At 39.1% G+C, this 22,023-nt stretch overlaps 1 protein-coding gene across 1 annotated transcript in view; it reads left to right on the plus strand.

Annotated features, from left to right (window-relative positions):
• The first annotated feature begins 283 nt into the window (after nt 1-283).
• arid5b (AT-rich interaction domain 5B) overlaps nt 284-22,023 on the plus strand; it is a 93,393-nt gene continuing 71,653 nt past the window's right edge. The window contains exons 1-3 of the mRNA XM_053511150.1: nt 284-408; nt 799-1,053; nt 10,963-11,197. Coding sequence (XP_053367125.1) covers nt 388-408; nt 799-1,053; nt 10,963-11,197 — 511 coding nt within the window. The 5' untranslated portion in view covers nt 284-387. The remainder of the gene's footprint in view (nt 409-798; nt 1,054-10,962; nt 11,198-22,023) is intronic.

Consider the following 22,023-nt stretch of genomic DNA (forward strand, 5'->3'; position numbering starts at 1 on the left):
CACCTCACAGAGTGCATATCTCGTCGCGTCATCATGTCCAAGTGCGAATTTGATCTTAAATCAACGAAATGATTTTTTATCGCCGTATCGATGCGAGAACGCAACCCGACGCGGTGCGCATCCGTACCGTGTTTTGAATTTAATATGAACGTTTTGGAAGCGAAATGTCTTAAAAGGGGTACCGTCGCAAAGCTGGACGTTGGGAAAAATATTACATGGCAAACACGGACATTTTTTATGCGTTGTATTCCCGAGGTGACGTTTTCATATTGACGCTCGGTGAAGCACCGGGCGCTCGGATATTTTCCCCTTCCAGGACCTGCGGCAATCCATTCAAGCCAACAAGTTTGGAGAGAATGTTGAGTTTAATCAATTCAGAGCGTCGAGATGGAGCCCAACTCACTCACGGTATCATCCGCTTTTATTTCTCTTTTCACATCACACACACACACACACACACACACACACACAAACACACAATCATACAACCTGGATAATAGATAATGTTTATATTTGAGTCAGTATCGCTGTCGGAGTCGTTAGAGGAAACTTAAGTTAATATACTGTAAATAGAATCATATTTTTTTATTTTTTATATATATATTGGAGACAATACGGTATTCCTGTATTGATTGATTGATTTGTTTTTGATCTCGCGCTCCGTCACTAGGATCCATTTAAAATTCTTTTGATGTTTCTTTTCCCCTGCGATATAACTGCAACAATGTATAACTATGTATACATTATAGAGCGCTGTGTTGAATGGTGAATTGAATTGAATGCCTGCTGTTTCCGCAGTGGGTCGGCTCACCTTGTGGCTTGCACGGACCGTACATTTTCTACAAGGCGTTTCGGTTCAAGCTCGAAGCCAAAGCGAGAATTTTGTCTCTCGGCGATTTCTTCTTCGTACGCTGTAAACCGGAGGACCCGGTGTGCATAGCCGAGCTCCAGCTGCTCTGGGAAGAAAGGACAACCAAGCAACTTTTATCCAGCTCCAAACTTTATTTTCTGCCAGAAGATACTCCCCAGGGAAGGACTGTCACTCACGGAGAGGTAATTACACGATTTACTTACAGAATTACGCACGCCTGCGTGTTTGCGTTTGCTTATTTATATGTGTATTTATGTTTTATTTGTTATACATTGTACCCTTTTTCATTTCCTGCTTTGTGTGTGTGTATTTGAGGTGCCATCACTGATATTGTGTCTATTCCGCTTTGTCTGTGCGCAAGCCGATTTCCTTTCATTCATCTGATCCGATCGCGAGCGCACATTAATGCTTCAGAGCAACCTTTTGATCTTGTATTATTAATATTATTATTATTTTCATCATCATTATCAATAATCATTATTAATAATCTATAGATCTCATGCATTTACAAAAAAAGTGCTTGTGTGATAGAAGTTGTCACCATTTTTTTTTTTTTTTGCATGGCTCATCAGATAAATACACCAGTGCGGAAATTGCGAAAGCTTATGCATGCATGCTAGGTTGTGCTGTGCTGTGCTGTGCTCTCTTCTTCTTCTCGATGAGGTAATACAGTATTTCCAGTCCTCTCGTAGCCTACACATATTGTCGATCTGGCAAAAAAAAAAAAAAAAAAAAAAAAACACCCTAGGGTGGGTGTTGTGCGAAAGAAAAATGCAAGCTTTGAAGGCTTTTGTTGCCTATATTGTCTATGTGTGTATGCATGTGTGTATAAATAGAATCAAAATGTAAAAAAAAAAAAGCCAAGCCAGCCTCCATACAGATCCTATGATCCCCAATAGGAAGTGATTAATAACGGCAGACTAATAATAATCATAATCATAATCATATAATCATAATAAAGTCAGTAGACATTAGAGCGATGACATTTCTGAAGGTTATTGTTTAGAATGCTGCAGCTTTGCTCTACAGATAGGAGTTAAAGAAAAAATGAGGGGAGGGAAGTGGAGGGGGGTATATTTGTTGCATGGAATTTAACCCATCATGCATTAATAAATATGCTATTGTTTTTTTATTATTAGATACTGCATGTCTGTGATCCCCTGGCGACGCAATAGTGCAACTGTTGTTGTTGTTGTTAAAATGACAGCTGCTGGTTTACACAGCTATTGTGGTTAATATAATGCAAGTCTAGCTTGTATCTGTTCCTCCGTTGTGTTTTTCATTATGAGTAAATTAATAATAATAATAATAATAATAATAATAATAAATATTATTATTAATATTATTATTATTATTATTATTATTATTATACCCTTTCTCGTTTTGCTTGAACTTTCATCGCATGCTTTTTTTTTCTTTTTCCAACCCCCCCGAGGTGGCAGGGTATCGCGTTTCCTTTTTCATAATAAGCAACAGGTTTTTTTTCCCCTTTTCTTTTTTTCTCGTTAAAACGTCAAGGTTGCGTTGGTGAATGCGCAGGTTACGCAAACGGCGCGCTGCGGCGACCTTGAGCGCACGCTGTTTACGCAACGTAACCAGGCGGAATGGTGGAGGTGAAAAGAAAGAGGGGGGGGAGACAGCGTTCGACTGACTTAACGCTCTGTTTGCTCAGTTGATCAGGGACCCTGTCCTCTTTCCAAACAGACCCCCCCCTCCCTCCACACACACACACACACACACACACACACGTAGAAACACACACACTTTTCTGCCTAGGTTGCCAGATTGGATAGACAGTTTCCAGCTCAATAGACACTTTAAAACCCAGCCAACTATGTAAACCTGTCCAAACTGTAACTGTGCCAAATGAATGTTAAACCATGAGCACATTGTAGTTATTGCCCACAGAAGTCGGTCTATGCAGGATCACGAGGTTTGGTCTCCAGGCACAAAATGCACCGACCTAGTTCGCTATAAAAGATGTGCCAAATTATACTTTTTGTTTGTTTGTTTGTTTGTTTATTTTTGCAATTAAAAAATTTAACTACTTAAAGCAACAGGAGACAAACCGACCAATGCCGATCTGGCAACTCCCACCGCTCTCCTTTACTTATTCATTCACTCACAGCAAGGTGAACTATTTGCTTTTCAAATTTATTACTCATACATGACTGCCCACTGATCTTGAGACGGCAGGCCAGATAGAATTACGAGCCCAAGGACAACGGCTCGACTTTTAGCCGTTTAACTACCCGGGATACCGAAAGCGATTTCTATCTGCTTGTTTTGAAGAGAAATCACTCATGTTAAGTCATGTGGCGTGGCCTGTTTGTTTAAGTTCTAGCTTTTAGTCCTGATTGTGCAATGAGAGCAAAGCAAAAAAAGAAAGACAAAAAGAAAAAAAAAGTTGAAGGATACTGCTTTGTGCTCGTTGTCCTTTATGTAGTTGTTAAATGAGACGTGCAACATTTAAATAACAATGAGGTGCAGTGTCAGCCCAACCACCTGCAGTAAGATGAGCCTCCTAACGCCTACACCTTCCCAAGGCCAACATGCTCAGCCCAGCGTCCAATTAAATTGCATTTGCATTCGCACAAAGTTACCCATACTCCTTTGCATAAGGTCAGATTGTTTGATGAAAACAGGAACAGCGCTGCAACGGAACGAGCCCTCCTTATTGTTTTGCATCGCCCGGGAACGTCTCGTTCTGGAGATGAAGGACAAACATTCACATTTTCGATATGTCCCTCGCATGCCTGTTTTTTTTTTGGGACAAGAACTCAATTCCGTCCTGCAATGCAGTAGATACGGAATAAGTGGCTGTGCCCTGAAATGCAAATGTGTTAATGTTCAGTCAGTGTGTGTGTGTGTGTGTGAGAGAGAGAAAGAGATCAGTAAAACATCTGTGATTACTGGGGCACTGTACTTCCAGATGCATTTTGTTTCTACACCCAGGTGATGTAATTTCCCCTCTGACTGGAGTTAGTCATTCATTAAAGGACGACAGTGGTAGCTGCAAGCTCTAAGTCTGCAGTTTTCTCTCTCTCTCTCTCTCTCTCTCTCTCTCTCTTTCTTGCTCACTGTTTGTCTGTCTGTCTCTCTGGCAGTAAGCCTACAGAATTTAACACTTAGGCCTTGAGCCTAGAGAGGGCAACATTACACTCCGGTTCAGCCATGTGCCGTTCGTACTTTGTGGATCCGACTGCATGTTTCCCCTGCGTGTTCTTATTCATGATCCGTTTTTGCTTCTCTCATTATTTTCCTCTGTGCCTTTTCATTTATCTGAGTTGGATCTCTCCTTAAGCATAAGTTTGTGGCTTTTTGTTGTTGTTTTTGTAAATGAGGCATGTGTGTGTTTCTTTTTTTTTTCTTTGTGTTTCTGATTACCCTTCGAAGGAGAATACTTCTAATTTCAAAAGAGTTTTTTTTTTCCTCCTTTCTTTTTTGGTAGAGTGCACAAGCCTACTCCCACAGCAGGCTTTCCCCCCCCCCTTTCCCTGTATTTAATTGGACCCAGTTGTTCTGCAGCTTTGTTGCGCCGTCGCTTATAATATCTGTGTTTTGGCAAGAGAAAAAGCAGCACCGTCACTGGCAATAGGCTTAAATAGCACTTAAGTGACATCAGGGCAGATCTAATCGGGGTTTGCGCATTATAAATAGGTTCCATATCAGATTCCAGCCAACCCCGTGTTTGCATAACCACATGCGCGTAGACTCTTGTACACTATGGATTGATAGCGTGCACGGATTTGCATATAATCCCCATCTTGTTCAGGAGCTGGATCTAGGGAACGGTGTTCATATCCAATAGAGTTACTTCTCTCCGCTGTTATTTGGATGACAAAACAGTCGGGCTTGCGAGCGGGGGCTGCTGCAGAGGTGCTGCGTGGCCCAGATCCAAACCCAACTTTTAGGCCTGGCAGAAGTCCAGTGTTTCTGTTTTGGATGCCTGGGACATATTTATAGTTCAAATGAGATCATCAGTCTCTCTTTTTTTTTTTTTTTTGTTCCTTCCTCATACCCCCGTCCCTCCGTCCCCCCCGCCCCCCACTTCTCCTATTTGTCCTCATCCCCATTCTCTCTCCAGAAGGTAACATTCTTCAACATGAGGTTTACGCTTCTCGTCAGCTGGAGAATGTGACTCGTGTTCTGTTGTTAAATGGCATGTCACAGCCAAACCGGCTGACTTGCACACTTCCTTAGTACAGCCTTCTGTAACGGTGGTTGTGCATGTATTAAGCACAGGTTTACTGGAAAAGAAAACAGTTTAGCCATCAAGTCTTTACTTGCTGTTTTTACCTCCCTAGGGCATTGGGAGCGTTCATTTGCATCACACATCACTTGTGTTTCATGACAAATAGATTTCATTTGGTTGTGTGGTGTCATCATATTTCACTGCAGGCCATTCAGAGAACTTGCTGTGCTTTCCCATTTAAATTTACACAAATTAGGATTTTCAGTTGAGTGGAATTCGATACAAAGTATATAATCTTTTTTTTTTTTAAATATTGCGTCATTTTTAACATAGCAGCGTTTTCCAAGGCTGGGGTTGTTTTCTAGATGTTAGTATTTTGGGACAGAATTTTAAAACCCTTCAGCGATGAATTGTCTACAGCAGCAGCTCTGAAAGCAGCACCGGCTGTAATTCAAACAGCTTCTGTTAATGCATCGCTTGTAATATGTTGTTGTTTCTGTAGTAACAGCTCATTCATTCACTGGGATTTGCTTGATGTGAGATCTGCATGATCCAGGGCTAATAATAAAAAAGGAATAAATACATGTTGGCCTTAAAAAAGAAAAACATCTCATCAGTGATGATTAAAAAAAAGATGTTGATTTAAAAAGTATTTCCATTGTCGCCGCTTTGTAAAGGTACCGTGTTCACAAGCTGTGTTTTTTAAGTCCCGTTAAATACAGAAGAGAGACAAAAAGAGAGGCTTGTAAAGAAACAACTATTTATAGGTGCTGTAATTGCGTCCTGCTGTAAGTAAGCGATACAGGGACTTGTTTTGCAGACGTTCCACATTAAAATTAAATGTAACTGCAGTATGAACAGTTGACTATTAAATTATAGTGTCATTTCATTAGTAAAAAAAACAAAAAATTTTAATTATTGTAACATTTCTCCCATATAAAAGGAATAAAATCTGCAATAAGACAATGTCGTTATTTGAAAATAGTAACATTTTAGTGTTACTTTGCTTCTTTTTTAAGCCGGACTACTTATAAAAGTTATAGATTAATTTCCTAAAACTGCACTCCCTTTTGTGTTTTAATCTTTTTATGGCACAGGTTGCTTGTTTGCTCTGATTTCCAAGTATATTAGCGTTTTGTTACATATTAAACATGTTGAATTGATTAACTTAAAGGTGAGATTAGTTAAACACTGAGGAGGAGGGGGAAAAAAAAGTTAATTTAACTTTCAGCTTTACACAAACACAGCTTCCACTGATTCTACAGGGTGCATTTTTCATGTTCCGCGGGTCAATAATTCAATAGGCACGCAAGCAGGTGGACAAATCCGCAGTGACCTGGGGAATTCCTGGCATGACCTGTCGACTCAGCGGAGTGAAACGTACTCAGCGTGACGCTGTCCGAGGGCCTTCGTTCCCCTCCCGCTGTCAAATCCTAATTACAAGGAGGCGATTGTTAAAACCCACGAACCCGAGCCTAAACCACGGAGGCCGTTTAATGAACAAAAATTAATCATCCTCCTGGTCTCGCTCAATAAGAGAAGGTAAACAAAGCCGTCTATCTCTTTCCACTGCGAACGTGGCGTCTTGTTATTAATGACATCACTGTCAATATTGCCGGTGGTTGCCATGGCAGTAATGAAATTAAGTTGAAGAAAGCTCATCGGTATTCTCCGAACTTCAGAACCCCTACGGATCGAATGTTATGCTTTAAACCTTGAAGAATTTTGAGCGAGGACCAATTTTCCCTCCTACGGGTTCAGAAACACTTTGCTTCGATTGCTGATTAAAGTAGAGCACTCCAAAAGGTTTGGTAGATTGTAATGTCAAGACTTTTGACTAATAGCAACATAAATTTGTATTGTTTGTTTCAAATTGAGGGATTAGGGATCTATCTATGATTGTGTATATGTATGTACAGATTATATATATATATATATATATATATATATATATATATATATATATATGTGTATGTATGTATGTGTGTGTGTGTGTGTGTGTGTGTGTGTGTGTGTGTGTATACAAATTTGGATTGATTTTCTACATTCTTGAACAATACTGGATTTCTTTTCAAAACTATGAAATAACACATGCGTTTAGGTGTTATTTAACATGTTCAAATCAAACCGGGACTTTAGAAATTTCTTATGGAGGTGTAAAACTGGTTGAAATTTACATAAGACTTTAAGCACAGTACGGTGATAAGACTCTCGTCCGCAGTAAAACATTTGAATCGTACAGACGAGGTGGCTCAGAGCTCACTGCAGTCGTTCCCATCAACATTCAGCGAGTGGAACGCCTGATCCTTGAAAATCGATGGATAACTTATTACCAACTCGCGGTTGGAGACGCATCTGTCTGTGGGAACTGTACACACAATCTTTCACGAACAACACTTGCGCATTACAGAAACTCAGCTGCGAGTTATTGCCATGTACAGTCCTGTCATTTCCACATGTTTGGGTTATTAAAGGAGTTCCTGGGAGGCTAGCCTTTTAGAAGTGTAACAGGCAGTGGCAGTGCAATTATGACTCTGGTGTACTGAGAAAACTTTCTACCTTGATGGTATCCAAGGACTAGTGAAGCGCTAAAGTGCATTAGTGTAGCAGAGGATTATATAGAGAAATAAGGAGTTCTTCCTCTCATAACAGTGCTCTGTCATTCTGCGCAATCAAAAGTCCCACTTTGACTTGAACACCCCTTGTATATGAGTGTTTATGTATTACACAAGGTCTATTTTGAAACATTTGTATATTGTTTCTTCTCAAATGCTCATTATTTCAAGATTTTAAACTAATAAATACAGGAAACGTCTAAATAAGATTTGGAGTCAAAGCCAGAGCTCAGAGTCCGATGTTCAAAGTGGCGAGCTCAGCCGCATGATCTCCCAGTAAAGTTTGCTGTGTCGCCATTAGGATTAACTGCGTTTGACCCACTTAGCTTTATAGGGGCATGGAAACAGATGCCTTTGCGCTTAAGTGGTTATTGTGCACAGAAGCCTGTGTCTCTCCGCTGCGCCGCAATAACTTTAAGGTGCGTTAACTTTAAGCGCCGCCGATCGTGTTTGCAGGAAGTAGCAAAAAATGTTGTTTAGACTGTAGAAGCATTTGGACGTCGAGGAGGAATGCTGGCTAAACTGCTGGGAATGCATATCTGTATATCTCTCTGCATGGGAAATTTGAGACATCACATCATAGCTTGGCTGCTTTTATTTAAAAAAAAAAATCATGGGTGTGTAAATAGGGAAATTAACACAAATTAGACAAATTAACAGCCTTTTTCTTTTTTTTTAGTAAATGATTGAATCTTTGCTTTCGTCTACCATTAGGTGTTATTAATCATTTGAGAAATGTAAGAAAAACCATAAACACATGTAAACACAGTAATAAAATATAATATGGGATATACTAACACAGTCCACTTTAATAGCAACACCTGTACACCTGCACATTCCTGCAGTTATCTAATCAACTCACATCAAACATCAAAATAAAGAAAAAGTGTGATTTCTGTGACTTTTATCTTGGATCTCGATACCAGGTGAACTACTTTAAGTATTTCATAAACTGCTGATCTCCTGGGATTTTCGCACACAGGAGTGTGCAAAGACAAAAAAAAAAATCAATAAGGAGAAATTGCCCTGTAAATAAGAGAGGTCAGAGGAACATGGCTCGAGCTTTTAGGAAGCATATGGCCATTTAGATCATCACTCGTCGCCTCGGTGGTGAGCAGGAAAGCATCTCAGCATGCACAAAACCTCAGAACTAAAAATGGATGGGCTATAAGAGCAGAACACTTTAATGGGTTCCACGTTCGCAGCTCAGTACAGGAATCTGAGGTTATCATGCAAAAGTCTTCAATTGTTGAGTTTGGCTGATTTTGTTCTGACGAGAGCCTTAGATTTCTGTTCTTGGCTGACAAAAGTGTTTGTTTAAATTAGTCTCCATGATTCTGGACTGAATATTAGCGTGACATTGTAATAGAGAGGTAGGTGCAATTGAAGTTATGTAATAATCTGTACACTGATTGCATTGTTTTATATGGCCCTTTTATACAGTGACAGCCAGAATGTCCATATGACTCATTTATTTCACCAGGACAATGGGCGCTAGCGGTGGAAGGAAAAAAAAAAAGATGTTACACCAGAGCGCTGATTCAACAATGCTAAACGCATATGGTTCAAACACATCTTCTCGCCAAGACAGAGATAGAGTAGGAAGCAGGCGTTCTCTGTGATGTTTGTCTGCTTTTAAAGGGGTCACATCTCGAAAATGTCACAGGAAGAAGCGAGAGACTGCGTAGCGTTACTCGTGCGATAGAGAACGCTAGGAAAAAACAAGACACATACGCACATATTCTATTTTAATATCATGGTTAATTACAACATTACATTTTATATCACATTGCAGTTCTGTACACAGATTCATAATACAGTACTGTTGACATGATAATTGAAAGTGATCTAAGTGAAGTGATGTTCCTTTAGATTTGTGTAAAATTAATAGACAGGTGTTTGTATGCTGGAGGGAAACACGCTTTGGACTTTGGCGTGTCCTAAAGACAGATATCGAATATGTCCGGAATTACAGATGCTGTGGTAGAAAAATAATAAACGAAAACCTGGTGTGATGTAAAACGAGCATGGCTGATGTTAAGTATTAAATGACTTTTTCGTACTTTATACTATATATACTAAATATATAAGATATAACGTTGCATCATTGGTTATATTTTTGTTAAATAACCGATTTATCTTTTACATCTGTTTATTATTAGCCTTAGGTTAATCAGCATCTTGAGAATTTGGCAGGTTGTGGTGTGTCATTAGATTACGTGTGTTCTGTATCCAAGACTTCTTTTTATGAAGTCAAACAAGTCAAACCGGCCCTTGTGATGAAATTTCTCATGAGTGAAGACTTCAAGCACAGTACTTGCATATGTGTGTGTGTGTGTGTGTGTGTGTGTGTGTGCGCGCAGTTTGAGTCAAAACACATTTTGGATTTATTTTCTACATTCTAGAACAATATTGGAGATTTCAAAACTATGACATGACAAATATGGTATTTGGTATTTAAGTAACAACAATAACAGTCAGTTGTTCTGGAATAGTTCTTGCAAGAACAGTATTGTCAAGTACCACATCAAGCCCCATGATGAATCTGGTTCTCATGAAGAACATCCCAGGAAAGCAAGACCAAAACCTACCTTACAAAACCTTACCTGCGGAGGAGATCAGATTAGAGCTGTTATGAAGGCTTTTACAGAGCATCTTAATATCAGCTGTTCAAAAAAAAAGTGTATTGCATATTTTGGATGCCTTCAGTATTGTTTTAAAGTGTAAAAAGAAAAAAAAAACAGGAATGGAATTAGAAAACGAAAATGTGTCATGTGTCACATATACTGTAGTCCAGCAGTATAATGTATATATATATATATATATATATATATATATATAGATAGATAGATAGATAGATACTGTAGATAGATAGTGTATATTTATAATGTCACCAGTTAGTCCAGCAGTGTAGCGTGCAATTAGCTATGCGGTTGTAGTATTTGCGCCTCAAATTAGAGCATCTTTCAATAACGAGTTCCAGGTCCTATTTTATTATTGCGCTCTGTTTGTTCCTTTGCCTCAGCCTTCTTTCAATTAAACCATCGCATGTTGTTCTGTTCTTGTAATTACATCGCTTTGTAAGCTCAACTTTGCTGCCTGCAGTGTTCTCCCCGGCTGAAGACTCCACACAGTCTCTTTTCCTAGCAAAGTTTCCATCTGAGCAAAAAAATTTATGAGAAAGGAATCTTTGGTGTTCAGAAACAAACCCACACAATCCCCCCCCCCCCCCCGGCATCACCCATGTTTACCTGTCTAACGCTGTCTCCTCACCCGGGCAGGACGAGGTGATAGCTGTGTCTGAGAAGGTCATCGTGAAGTTGGAAGACTTGGTGAAGTGGACAGTGTGGGATGCATCATGCTGGAACAAGGGCTTGCACGCACTGCCTCTAAAGCCATCGATGCTCAAAGAGCTGGGCAAGAACGGCCAGAGGGAAAGCCTCTACCGCTACCGAGAGTCCACGCTCAACAGCGGCCTCAACTTCAAGGACGTCCTGAGGGAGAAAGCTGAACTGGGTATGTCGTGTGTGTGTTTTCTTTTTTCTTTTACTTGCTTATATGCAGCGTGATTGCTTTATTGTGTGTTTAAGTGAGCCATAAGGCATAAGTCCATCTTGTATCAGTGCAAATGGTTCTCTTGCTGGGATGATAATATGGCTGTGTCAGTTACTGAATTATGTTATCTCATTTCCCTCAAGGCTCTTTTCTAAAAGAAGTCTCAGCAACGTTGGCTTTACGACTATGATTTTCATACAGAAGTGTCTCGTGGACACCTTAGTCACTGTTTACCTTCCAGCTGTGGAAAAATGTAAGAAAAAAAAAAAAAAGGACAGAGTAATCAGGATCTATAAGGTAGACAGGGATCTCTTAATCCCTCAAATATTTGCAGCAAGCATATTCGTAACAGGTTATGTTTGTAGTTAACCGAGGAACAGGATGTCTTTGAAGATTATGAGCTTGGGTGAAAAGAAATGCTTTTCATGTAAAAGGTAGCAAGAAAAGCACCTGCGACTGGTATAGGGTTTTTCCCCCCTCTTTTTCTTTCTTTCTTTCTTTTTATTTTTTCTTTGTAAACATGTCCGCTGGCCTTTTACAGCCTTGATGCTGGAGTCTTTCAAAGATATGGTCTTTGGGGGTGGCTAAAAAAAAAGACAACAGCCATAGCCTGCTAGCTAGTGCTATCTTTTTAAACTAGCAAAAGTTTTATGAAAGCGTGTAACTTGAAACGACGGTAATGTTGGCTCACAATCTTACCCGAGTTTGAATTCTCTCGAGTTTGAAAGCCTTTGAAATTTGTTTCTTTCTGGAATGTTTGCTCATACTCCTCCGGCTAGATGTCATTTTTAATAATATATTAGCATGTTTTCCCGTAGTCCTACATCTTGTACCAGGAAGAGATTGCTTAGATAGTATGATTGCTTGAGCTATACTTGTTTTCGCTGATGCTGATCTTGTGCAGACGCCATAAAGATCCCATCCTGGTTTTTTTTTCCGAATTTCTGAATCTGGATTCTGTAGATTTGTACCTAATTACTGCTGCTCTCATCATGAAGACATTCCTGCACTCGTCCCAGGACTCTGATTCACAATACCTCATACTGAACATGCTTTTTAACACACAGCGCTTATTGTTTGGCTTTAGTCTTCTACAGCTGTAATGATTTGTCACACAGATGAAGATGCTCTCTCTCCCCCTTTCTCTCTCTCTCTCTCTCTCTCGCGGTCTCACTCTCTCTCGTGCGCGCGTCTGGCGCCTCTCAAAGTTTATTCCTTATGTCGTCTCAGAGAGTTTTCCTTTCCCCTGTCGCCTCTGGCTCGCTGCAGATTTCTGTAAAGCTGCTTTGTGTCTATTGTGTCTATTGTGAATAGAGCTATACAAATAAATTTGAATTGAATTGAACTCAACCACTATTGCTAGAAGTGATGTCAGATTGTGGCGAGGATTTTCAGCGGTATGGTGTTTACACAATACGAAACAGAACATTCTATCAAAAAAAAACCCCAAACAAACAAACAAACAAACAAACAAACAAACAGAAAATGCTGTACTAGGGAATACCTCCAAGAAACTAGCATTTAATTCGTATTTCGAAAGTGCCTTTAAAGTAGACACAATACCCCGCTCTCATTAGCATTCCCCGCATCCGCGCTCTCGTTCTGTCTGAACAATATCCGAAGGGTTAATTAATTTAGGAGCGCACCGTTCCCAGAGTAATCACTCCGTGTAGCGGGAACAAAAACAAACAAATGTTCGAAAAGGAAAAATCCCAAATGAAACCATTCTGCTGTAATTTGTGCTACTGTAACCACTCTGACATGCATTTTTGCATTAGTAACATGCCTCAGTTATCACGCAGTTGTGTATAAATGCCACAGCACTAGCTTTATGATCATGTAAATATGTCATTTTGGCTGCATTCCTGGGCGGCAGATACACGTCCTAGAAGCCAAGAAACAGCCCAAAAAAAGGAAGATCCAAGACTCCTTTTTCTTTTTTTTTTGCTGCAAAGCGCCTTATTTTAGCTCAGGGTCTGCCGAGGAGAAACGTCCACTCGGTATCCTGAGCGTACAGGCTTCAGGCAGATTGAAAAGCCATCTAAGAGAGCTATACTTACATATTTCCCTGTTTAGCAGAGGGGGTAATTAGACAGCAGACGTTGTTGTTTTTTTTTGTTGCCAGTTGCAGGAATTTGCATACACCCAGCCCCCCGCTAACCTCAGTCCGTGCAGGCAAATGTTAAATTGCCCTTGAATCGGCTGATATATTAGATGCCCGCGCTGAGATTAGATAGGAGAATCAATAATAGACACTTTGTCGCTTAAGCTTACACGAAGGCTACAGCTGCGAACGTGAATCAATAGGAGGGCAACAAAAAAGATCTGTGATTTATTTACTGTCACTCGTCTAACCTTATTACTTTGCGCGCCTCGCGAGCGTACATTTCTCTACTGTTAATAAGTGGCTTTTTAATGACTATATTAGCCTGTTTATGTTGTCAGGATTCTAAATGCAGTTAGTCAGAACGCCTCCAGATTCGCCTGGTAAGCAGAATATTCTGGCACTGAACCAGGGGCCATCTCTCTCTCTCTCACTCACTCTCTCTATCTCTCTTACTTCTCTTTGTTACCCAGAGAAAGAAAGGGATCATTCAGCAGGGCAGCCCCTTTTCACTTGCAGAACGCAGCCTTTAAAAAGCACCTCCGCCTTATGGGAAATAAACCTGTCATCGAGACTGACGTATGAAACGGGCCCGGTTTTATCCCGGTTTGCTCTTCATGATTTTTGTAAATCATGAGGTACAGGAGCAAGCATGGGATCAGTGGATCAGTGATCCAGAGAGTCATGATGGATGGATGCAGGATAAAGATCCTAGAACCGAGTTCTTTTGTGATGCAGCGTTTCCAGCGGCTCATCGAACCCGAGCTTAGCAACAGGGCTCACAGTTCCACATGTGTTTCGTTTAATTCGATTAGATTCAAAATGCTGATACTCACACCTATAGTGTAGCTGGTGTTGGCACCAAATTAGCAACAGCGTTCTTAGGATCTCTGTGGAATACACTGTATATGTTAATTCATTATACAGTATACAGTGCATCTTGGATCAGTTTTACTATTTCTGTTTTCTTAGCTTTTTATTTATGTCACTAAAGCCTGACTAACGACTAATTTTAAACCGACGATGTGTGACAACATACATCATGTGACTTGACAACTTAATTACACCATCATTACTATTTGAACTATCTGAACCATGCTGTTACATCATGTGTATTTTTTGAAAGGGTGGTGGCACTTAAGGAACTGTCACTGCAGTCCTAATTAGACGTGTCATTTTTTTATCACAAAGATTATTATTATTATTATTATTATTATTATTATTTAATTGTGCTGCATATGTGCGTTATCCACTCAAATTTTGGTACCAGATTCTGTTCAGTCAGGTTAAGTACTGCTTTTATCAGAAAGTCCATTTATCTTTATTTTTTTTTGAAGGTCGTATTGAATCAGCAACAAATTGTAAGCGGCGCAGAATAAACCCGTTCGGCTTTTAATTCGGAAATTGCAGGCATCACCGAGCCGCCTTTAAGATGATGGCTCTTCCATCTGTTTTTCTTGGCCGGAGCCTGTTAACGTTGCTTAATGCAGGTAAAGGAAGAAAAGGAGCTGTCTGCAATTGATGTGGAAATTGCTTAGATCATAAATGAAATAGTGCGGCGCATGCATAGGCATAGAAGCAAAGAGAGGAGAGGAGTTAAAAAAAATAAATAATTTTGACTATAATTGAAGGCCCGAAATTAAAAAGCAATTGTTCGTCCAAAGAAATAGGGTGTTTAAGCAATTAAAGGAGACAGCTTTTTTTCCCTCTAAGCGCACAGACTCGGACACAGATGACAGCCAGCGAAAGAAGGTGAATTTGTGAACGCTCCATTAAAGAAAATGCTCTGTAGTGTTTACAGAGCAAACTCTTTTGGGTTCACAATCAGTTTTCCACGATGCTTATTGGTACCGTTTGGCTTTGCTTCATCATCTTATGGAAAGATAGATATGTAGATAGATAGATGGGATGGATGGATGGATGGATGGATGGATGGATGGATATAACTGTATTGTCTTTGCACTCAACAATAAAATGCATTTTCCAGAATTGCAAATAGTTTGTATAATTGCAAATTATAAGGTGCAAGTTTAATACGTAGTAACTAGTACTATATACACAGTAAATATCATATAACAAGAAGCTTTTTTAGAAGAAGAAAAATTATGCTAATAAAGCAAAAACAATGAATTAAAAAAATAACACTGTTATAATAGAATGGCAGCGCGGTGGCGTAATGGTCAGCACTTCCGAGTTTGCATGTTTTCCCTGTGCTTGGGGGGTTACCTCCAGGTAGCCTTGTTTCCTCCCACAGTCCAAAGACATGCAGATTAGGTTAATTGGAGTTTACAATGTATGTGATATGTGCATGTGTGTGCCCTGTGATGGATTGGCACCCTGTCCAGGATGTATCCTGCCTTGTGCTCGAAGTTTCTCCGGATAGGCTCCAGGCTTCCTGCGACTTCCTGCAGTATAGAAGATGAATAAATGTTATAGTAGAAAAAGCTTAGAGATGTAAGCAAGTATAATTTGTTATAGGTGCCATACTCAGACTTGTTGTCTTGTAAACATTTATTTATTTATTTCATTTTTATTTTTCGGGGGGGAAAAATAGCTGACTTTTGCTGCAGTTTCATACTGTAGTTTCCAGCTCCCACTCGATTGTCTAGTGATACCCCAGTTTCATGCTGGTTTCCAAAAAAAAAAAAAGAAAAAAAGAACAAATGTAAGACTCCTACGGGGACAACTTTTTGTTGTTGTTATTTTTCTGTCTTCTGGAACACACTTAAAGGAGCGTTGTTTTATGTTTAGCCTGACAGTACTGCGATAGAATAAACAGGAATATTAATATTCTCACACTGGTTGTAAGGCGTGCCTCTTTTGTGTGCTGTGTTATATGGTCATTTATGATGAACTTTAATTCTGCATTCTGATTAGACAGATGGCTTTGAATATTTTCATTAACAGCAGTTCTGGCATGGTGGATTTCTCCTGTGTTAATGGTTTCTATAGTAACAGGCTTGTATGTATGACGTACAGTATTCATTGACGTGAGGAGATGTTTGATCAGCATTTTTGGAAGGAGTCTTCAGTGTCAGCGCTTTGCCTTGAAACCTGTGTTCTGTACAGGAAACCCTTTAGGACAGAGTTTTTTTTTTCCTATTTCTTTGGTACCATGTCTGTGTGGTAATTTATTCACTACAGAAGACAACAAAAGGGAAGCGAATGAGAGAATGACTGTTTATAGCTGCAAATAATGAGAACTGGTTTTGGGTAATTATAACCAATGACGTTCTTTAGAGGTCTTATATTGTATTGTTTCCTTAACAAGTCACCACAGGTTTTAGAGCTTCCTCAAAGTGTGCGTTAATGTTTCAGCTGAAATAACTCTCAGATAATGCAGTTTTTTTTTTTTTAACACACTGGAAAATCCCTAGTGATGATTTTAACACTTTGAGCTCATATGAGCCAAACAGGACCTATATAAACACTGTATAGTTTCAATTCAACTTCTTTTATTTCGCTCCTCTTCCGAATGTGCCGTTTCTGTGTAAATGACATCCAGGACTATTTCGAGAAAAGGAGAGCCGAGCAACAAACTGGGGGAGGGCACCTGTTTATATGAGGTCAATTTAGGGGGCGGCTTGTTTAAACCTTGCGCAAAACAAAATTGAAAAAAAAAAAAAGAACAGAAAGCAGGGAATGTTTTTTACACGAGTACTGGAGGCACATCTGAAAGTTTAAACCTGACTAAAAGTAAATTTTGCCATTTAATGACTCCAATTGCTGTGGTATAAGATAAACATTTAAAGACAGTAGTTTTGGGGCAAAACATGCAGTTCCTCAAATGACCACTAGGATCACTGGATATAAAAAAGTGAGTTAATACTCGTAGCTTTACAACAGAAAAGAGCATGCTTGCAGCCTGGCACAAATCACATTTTGGTCTCCATAGCTAAGTTTTTAACTGTACGGGGGTGAATTTATATGTAACTTATCAGTTAAAATAATATTAAGCCATAAAATTTTGCCATAAAATTAGTGACAGCTGCAGTGCACATGTCGAACCCCTAGCTGTCTGCTATGTTACAGTTTAATGTACCTGAAGAAGCGTTAACATGGGACGACATGTAGGGTGTGTCATAATAATGCTAACGAATAAATTACTGTTAGCCACCTCAGGATTTAGCTAGGCTACAGCTAAGCTAGCTAGCGTGTGGTAACTGATTTAAGCAGGAATGTTTGAAACAACAGCCAGGCTCTGTTTGTTCCGCCCATTTGGCCATTTATGGATTAACCATGGTTTAGGTGGAATTAGATCCTGTCAAGTTAGCGACGTCCAGAGCGCACGCAATTAAGCTTCAAAAGCACTCTTAAGAAAACCTGTGGGTGATGTGACACAGGTTATGTCCTGTTCTTATACAGTCTATTGGTGGTAAACAATTACTCACATCACATGATGTTAAGTTTGATTCCTTATATCAAAATAAAACAATTGCCTTCGGCTACAAATTTGTTCAGGGTTCTACATTCGTCGAAACCTTACACAGCTGCGTCTCTGTTTTCTACAGCAGCTGATTTGCCGCCTTATCTTAATGAGAGACAGAAGGACACGGCATCAGCAAACAGTTTATGATAAGTGCTTCAGACCGTCCTTGGATGTCTCACTGAAGACGTCCGGTTTCAATCCAGTGTTTTATCAAGACCTTCAGAAATCTCCTGCTCGTTTCCGTTTACTTTGCCTACTTCGAATTTTACATGCTACAGTTGATATGCGAATAAAAAGATTGACCGGTTTACCAGAATTTTTGCAATATACAGTAGCTTATGTATAATCTAGTGAATATAAAAAAGTTAAGCACTGCCATACAGAACAGAGTCGCGTGTTTTTTTCTTTTTTTTTTTCTCTTCTTTTTAATTCATTCATTAAAATTGACTTTCACCAGGGCTGAACACAAAGGCTTTGGGGAAAGGGGGCAATATGGAGAATTGATGCATTCCTGATCTTGTAATTAACGTATCTTCCTTCCAGCCTCATTATATCGAGACGAAGGCTGATTTAGTGTCTTAAGGATATATTTTTTTTCCCCTCATTAAATCCCCAGATGATGATAAACTCGTTTAGCTCATTATTGCGCATCTGCATGGGATTCAGGTCACAATTCTAACAGGAGGAAACGTCTGTCTGTCTCTCTGTTTGTCTGTCTAAGGTTTTACAGAAAAAAGGAAAAAAACTACTTCCCGCATGCATAGCAGCATCACGTCAGTTTGTTTGCTCTCACATGACTTTGTTTGTGGAAGAATGGAAGTAGGTTATAGATGGGGACAATAGCTCCATATTGCCATGTGTAGAGCTGAAATGAACTCCACCCAGTCTAACAATCAGAGCAAGATCCTATCACATATCTGAAAGTCTATGTCTGAGGTGTAATCTTACATCAAGGGAGGGATTTAAGAGCTTATTTTACAGCGTTGATGAAGTCGAAGCATTGTTTAGGTGCTTCATGGAGGTCTTTAAGTGAAGCAGCAGAGCAGTACTTCTGACAAGCCTTCTTTTATTTTTGTCTTTTTCTTTTAAAAGAAGATCAGGCATAATTACTCCAGGAGATGAACAATAGCACTTAATTATCCGTCTTTAAAGATTACTGCTTGTCATACTGTATAAGAAGATCCCAATAAAATATTGGTTGAGTTCTCTAACAAGCCGTGTTCAGATTATGAGGATCCTCTAATGGTAGGCCACGTTCCGTTTGCGTCATCAGTCAGCGCGATCCAGGCTCGTGAAGATAAAGTGATTGCATAAACAGAAACATTGTAACCTTGAAGTAAGCTTGAAGTAATAATTTTTTTTTTCCCATTTGTATATTTCGTTCATTATAGAATTGCACGATTTGATGAAAAGTTCACATCATTTTTGACACATCTGTGATATTAATTATGAAATGTACCGTTTGGTATCCATGCTTACTTATATAGACTAAAAGCAAACAATTGCACTCAAGTATTGCATGAATGCAGATTATATTTCCAGTCTTGTATGTTTATTAGTTTCTGAAATGCCTCTTTCTTGACCTTCGTAATGTAAATTTTTTTTGTCTTTTCGATGTTCTCTCTCTCTGCATGATGCCTTCAAGTGCTTCATATGAATTATTAGTATTGATATTTAAAAAAAAAAACAAGTTAATCTTTGTTTCATTTTTCGCTTAAGTCTCTGAGTCCATCTGGCATTTTCAGTATACTTCAGGCAAACCACATGACTTACCTACTCTGCATATGTTACCTGTACTAATTTGTGATTAGATAATCGCATAGGTTCATATTTCGATTTCTTTATGATTAACTGTGCAGCACTAATCCATTGGTATGCTCCGCCACCTTTTTGTCCTGTATAATTTGCATAATCATACGCCATCTTACTGTTTGTGGCTTTAAGATGAGAGCTGTAGAAGCAGCCACACACACAGAGATTCAATAAAAATAGATTCAACCGCTACCAGAAATTTGTCACCTGCTGTTTTTGGTGCTGCACATCTTGACTCACGACCGAAGAATTGTGACATCTGGGCCTCATCTAACAAACTGTTACTCAAGTTGTGTGTAAATGTTTAAATAAGTCTAAAAAAAATATATATACTTTTTTTATATCAAATAAATTAGATAAAGATATTTATGTAATATTAATAATATTATGCAACACTAAATTCTCCATCAGCTGAGATGTTTGTTTATAGTAAACAGTGTTGTGTAAAAGTCTTGAGGTTCATATTTCTTCATTTCTTCACATTTTGTTTCCAAAGAGCCAGACTTTCCTGTTTTATTAAAGTAGTCTTTTTGTTTGTTAAGCCACATAATGACCTATGAATCATTCAAGCGTCTAACTTACAGTAAGGCATGAACCAGTGAGAAACAGGTGCAGGTGATGACAGACGATCAGGCCGGTGATTAGTATACCGGTGATCCTGAATGCTGAGTGCTTAGAATAGACGAGAGGGGAAATGAGGTTGCTGCTGAGGTAGTTACATAAACAACCAGTTGTTAAATGGCATCTTTAGGCACACGAGGAATTTAATTTTTTCGTTTCTTTACTTAAATCTGTACCATTTAATAAAATGTAATACGAAGAAATGAGGGGTGTCTCGAGACGTTTACACAGTACTTTATATCTGAGCGTTTACTGACTGGTCAGTTTATACAGTAACATACATTATCTTTTAATTAAATAATTATGCTTTTAATGGAATCAGGCCCCAAATTATAAAATAAAACCACTCTCAATAACAAACGTTTCTCAATGATTCTATATATTTAGACCCAGTGAACTAGCACAAGGATGTGGTTTTGATAATGAGCAGCTGTAGAGATAAGGATCAGTTAGTTAGTATAGTTAGTCCCCTAATGGCTGAACTCTCACACACTTAGGAGCATGAATAGGATGCAAAAGTATTTCTGGTTATTGGCTTTTCATGTATTTCAACTTCTTGAATAAACAATGAATTCATTTGGTGTAGCTTAGTTTTTTTTTTTTTTTTTTCCTTCTCGCCTACTAGTGGAAATACAGACCTTAGAGATTGTGTGATGTTATCTCGATAAATACATATCAGTATCAGTAGGCGTTTGTTTCTGGTATCATTAGTATGTTGAAATCATACTGAAATAAGGGATTGGACGTTGAACAGTACTCTTGTGTTGTTGACATTTAATAGAACCATTGTGAATAATTTTAACCTATTGAAGTTTTTAGATAAAGGCTGTTCAAGTCAAACCGGGACTTGTGATCAAATTTCTCATGAATGAAGGTGTAAAAAGATTGACGTTTACAAAATCGACATTTACAAAACCACAGTACAGTGAGGAGACTCTTTTAAAAAGGTTAAAGATTATAATGAGGCATACGTTCTAAAGACGTATCCCAGCCGAGGTGGATCGAAACCCCGTGCAGTCGTTCCAGTAAACATTCAGCGAGTGAAACATCTGATCCTTAAAAATCGATGGCTAACTTGTCGCCAGTTTGCGGAAGAAACACATATGTCTGGGGGAACTGTACAAAAAATTATTTATGAACACCACTTGCACGGTACAGAAACCTCGCTTTAAGCCACTTCCACATGTTTGGGCCATTATGGGTGTTCCTGGGAGGCCAGTGTTTCAAACATGAAGGAGGCAGTTCACTACCTTGATGGTATTCAAGCGCCAGTGAATTGCTGGTATAAGGGATTAGTGTAGCAGAGGATTATATAGAGACATGAAGGGAGTTTTTGATCTGTTATTCTGCGCAATCACAATCAGTCCTGGTTTGACTTGAACACCCCTCTTCATATTCTACGTTGTGTCATGTTAATCTGGCTGTCCAATTGTCATCACTCAAATTTAAGATGAAAAAAATTATATTATAACATTTGACATGTTGCTGCCTCACAGCTGCACGGTCTTGAGTTTGATCCTGGGCTTGTGTTAGTGCCTGTGTGGAGTTTTGCATGTTCTGCCCATGTTCACACGGATTTCGATAGTATTCTGAGGTTTCCTTCTTCCTCCCATGCCGGGAGCTGTATTTGCTAAGATAAATTGCCCCTAGGTGTGAAGGTGTGTGTGAATACAGCTTGTGCAAGCATGGTGCCCGGGGTATACACTTGCCTCATATCCAGTGCTCTCACAAGTCACCGCTAAAGATGAATGAATGGATAAACATTTACAAGTTACATTAGCTGGTAGTAATTAAGTAGTCATCTATTAAAATATTTTGTTG

The sequence above is a fragment of the Clarias gariepinus genome, chromosome 14 (genome assembly GCF_024256425.1).
Source record: "Clarias gariepinus isolate MV-2021 ecotype Netherlands chromosome 14, CGAR_prim_01v2, whole genome shotgun sequence".
Taxonomy (NCBI): domain Eukaryota; kingdom Metazoa; phylum Chordata; class Actinopteri; order Siluriformes; family Clariidae; genus Clarias; species Clarias gariepinus.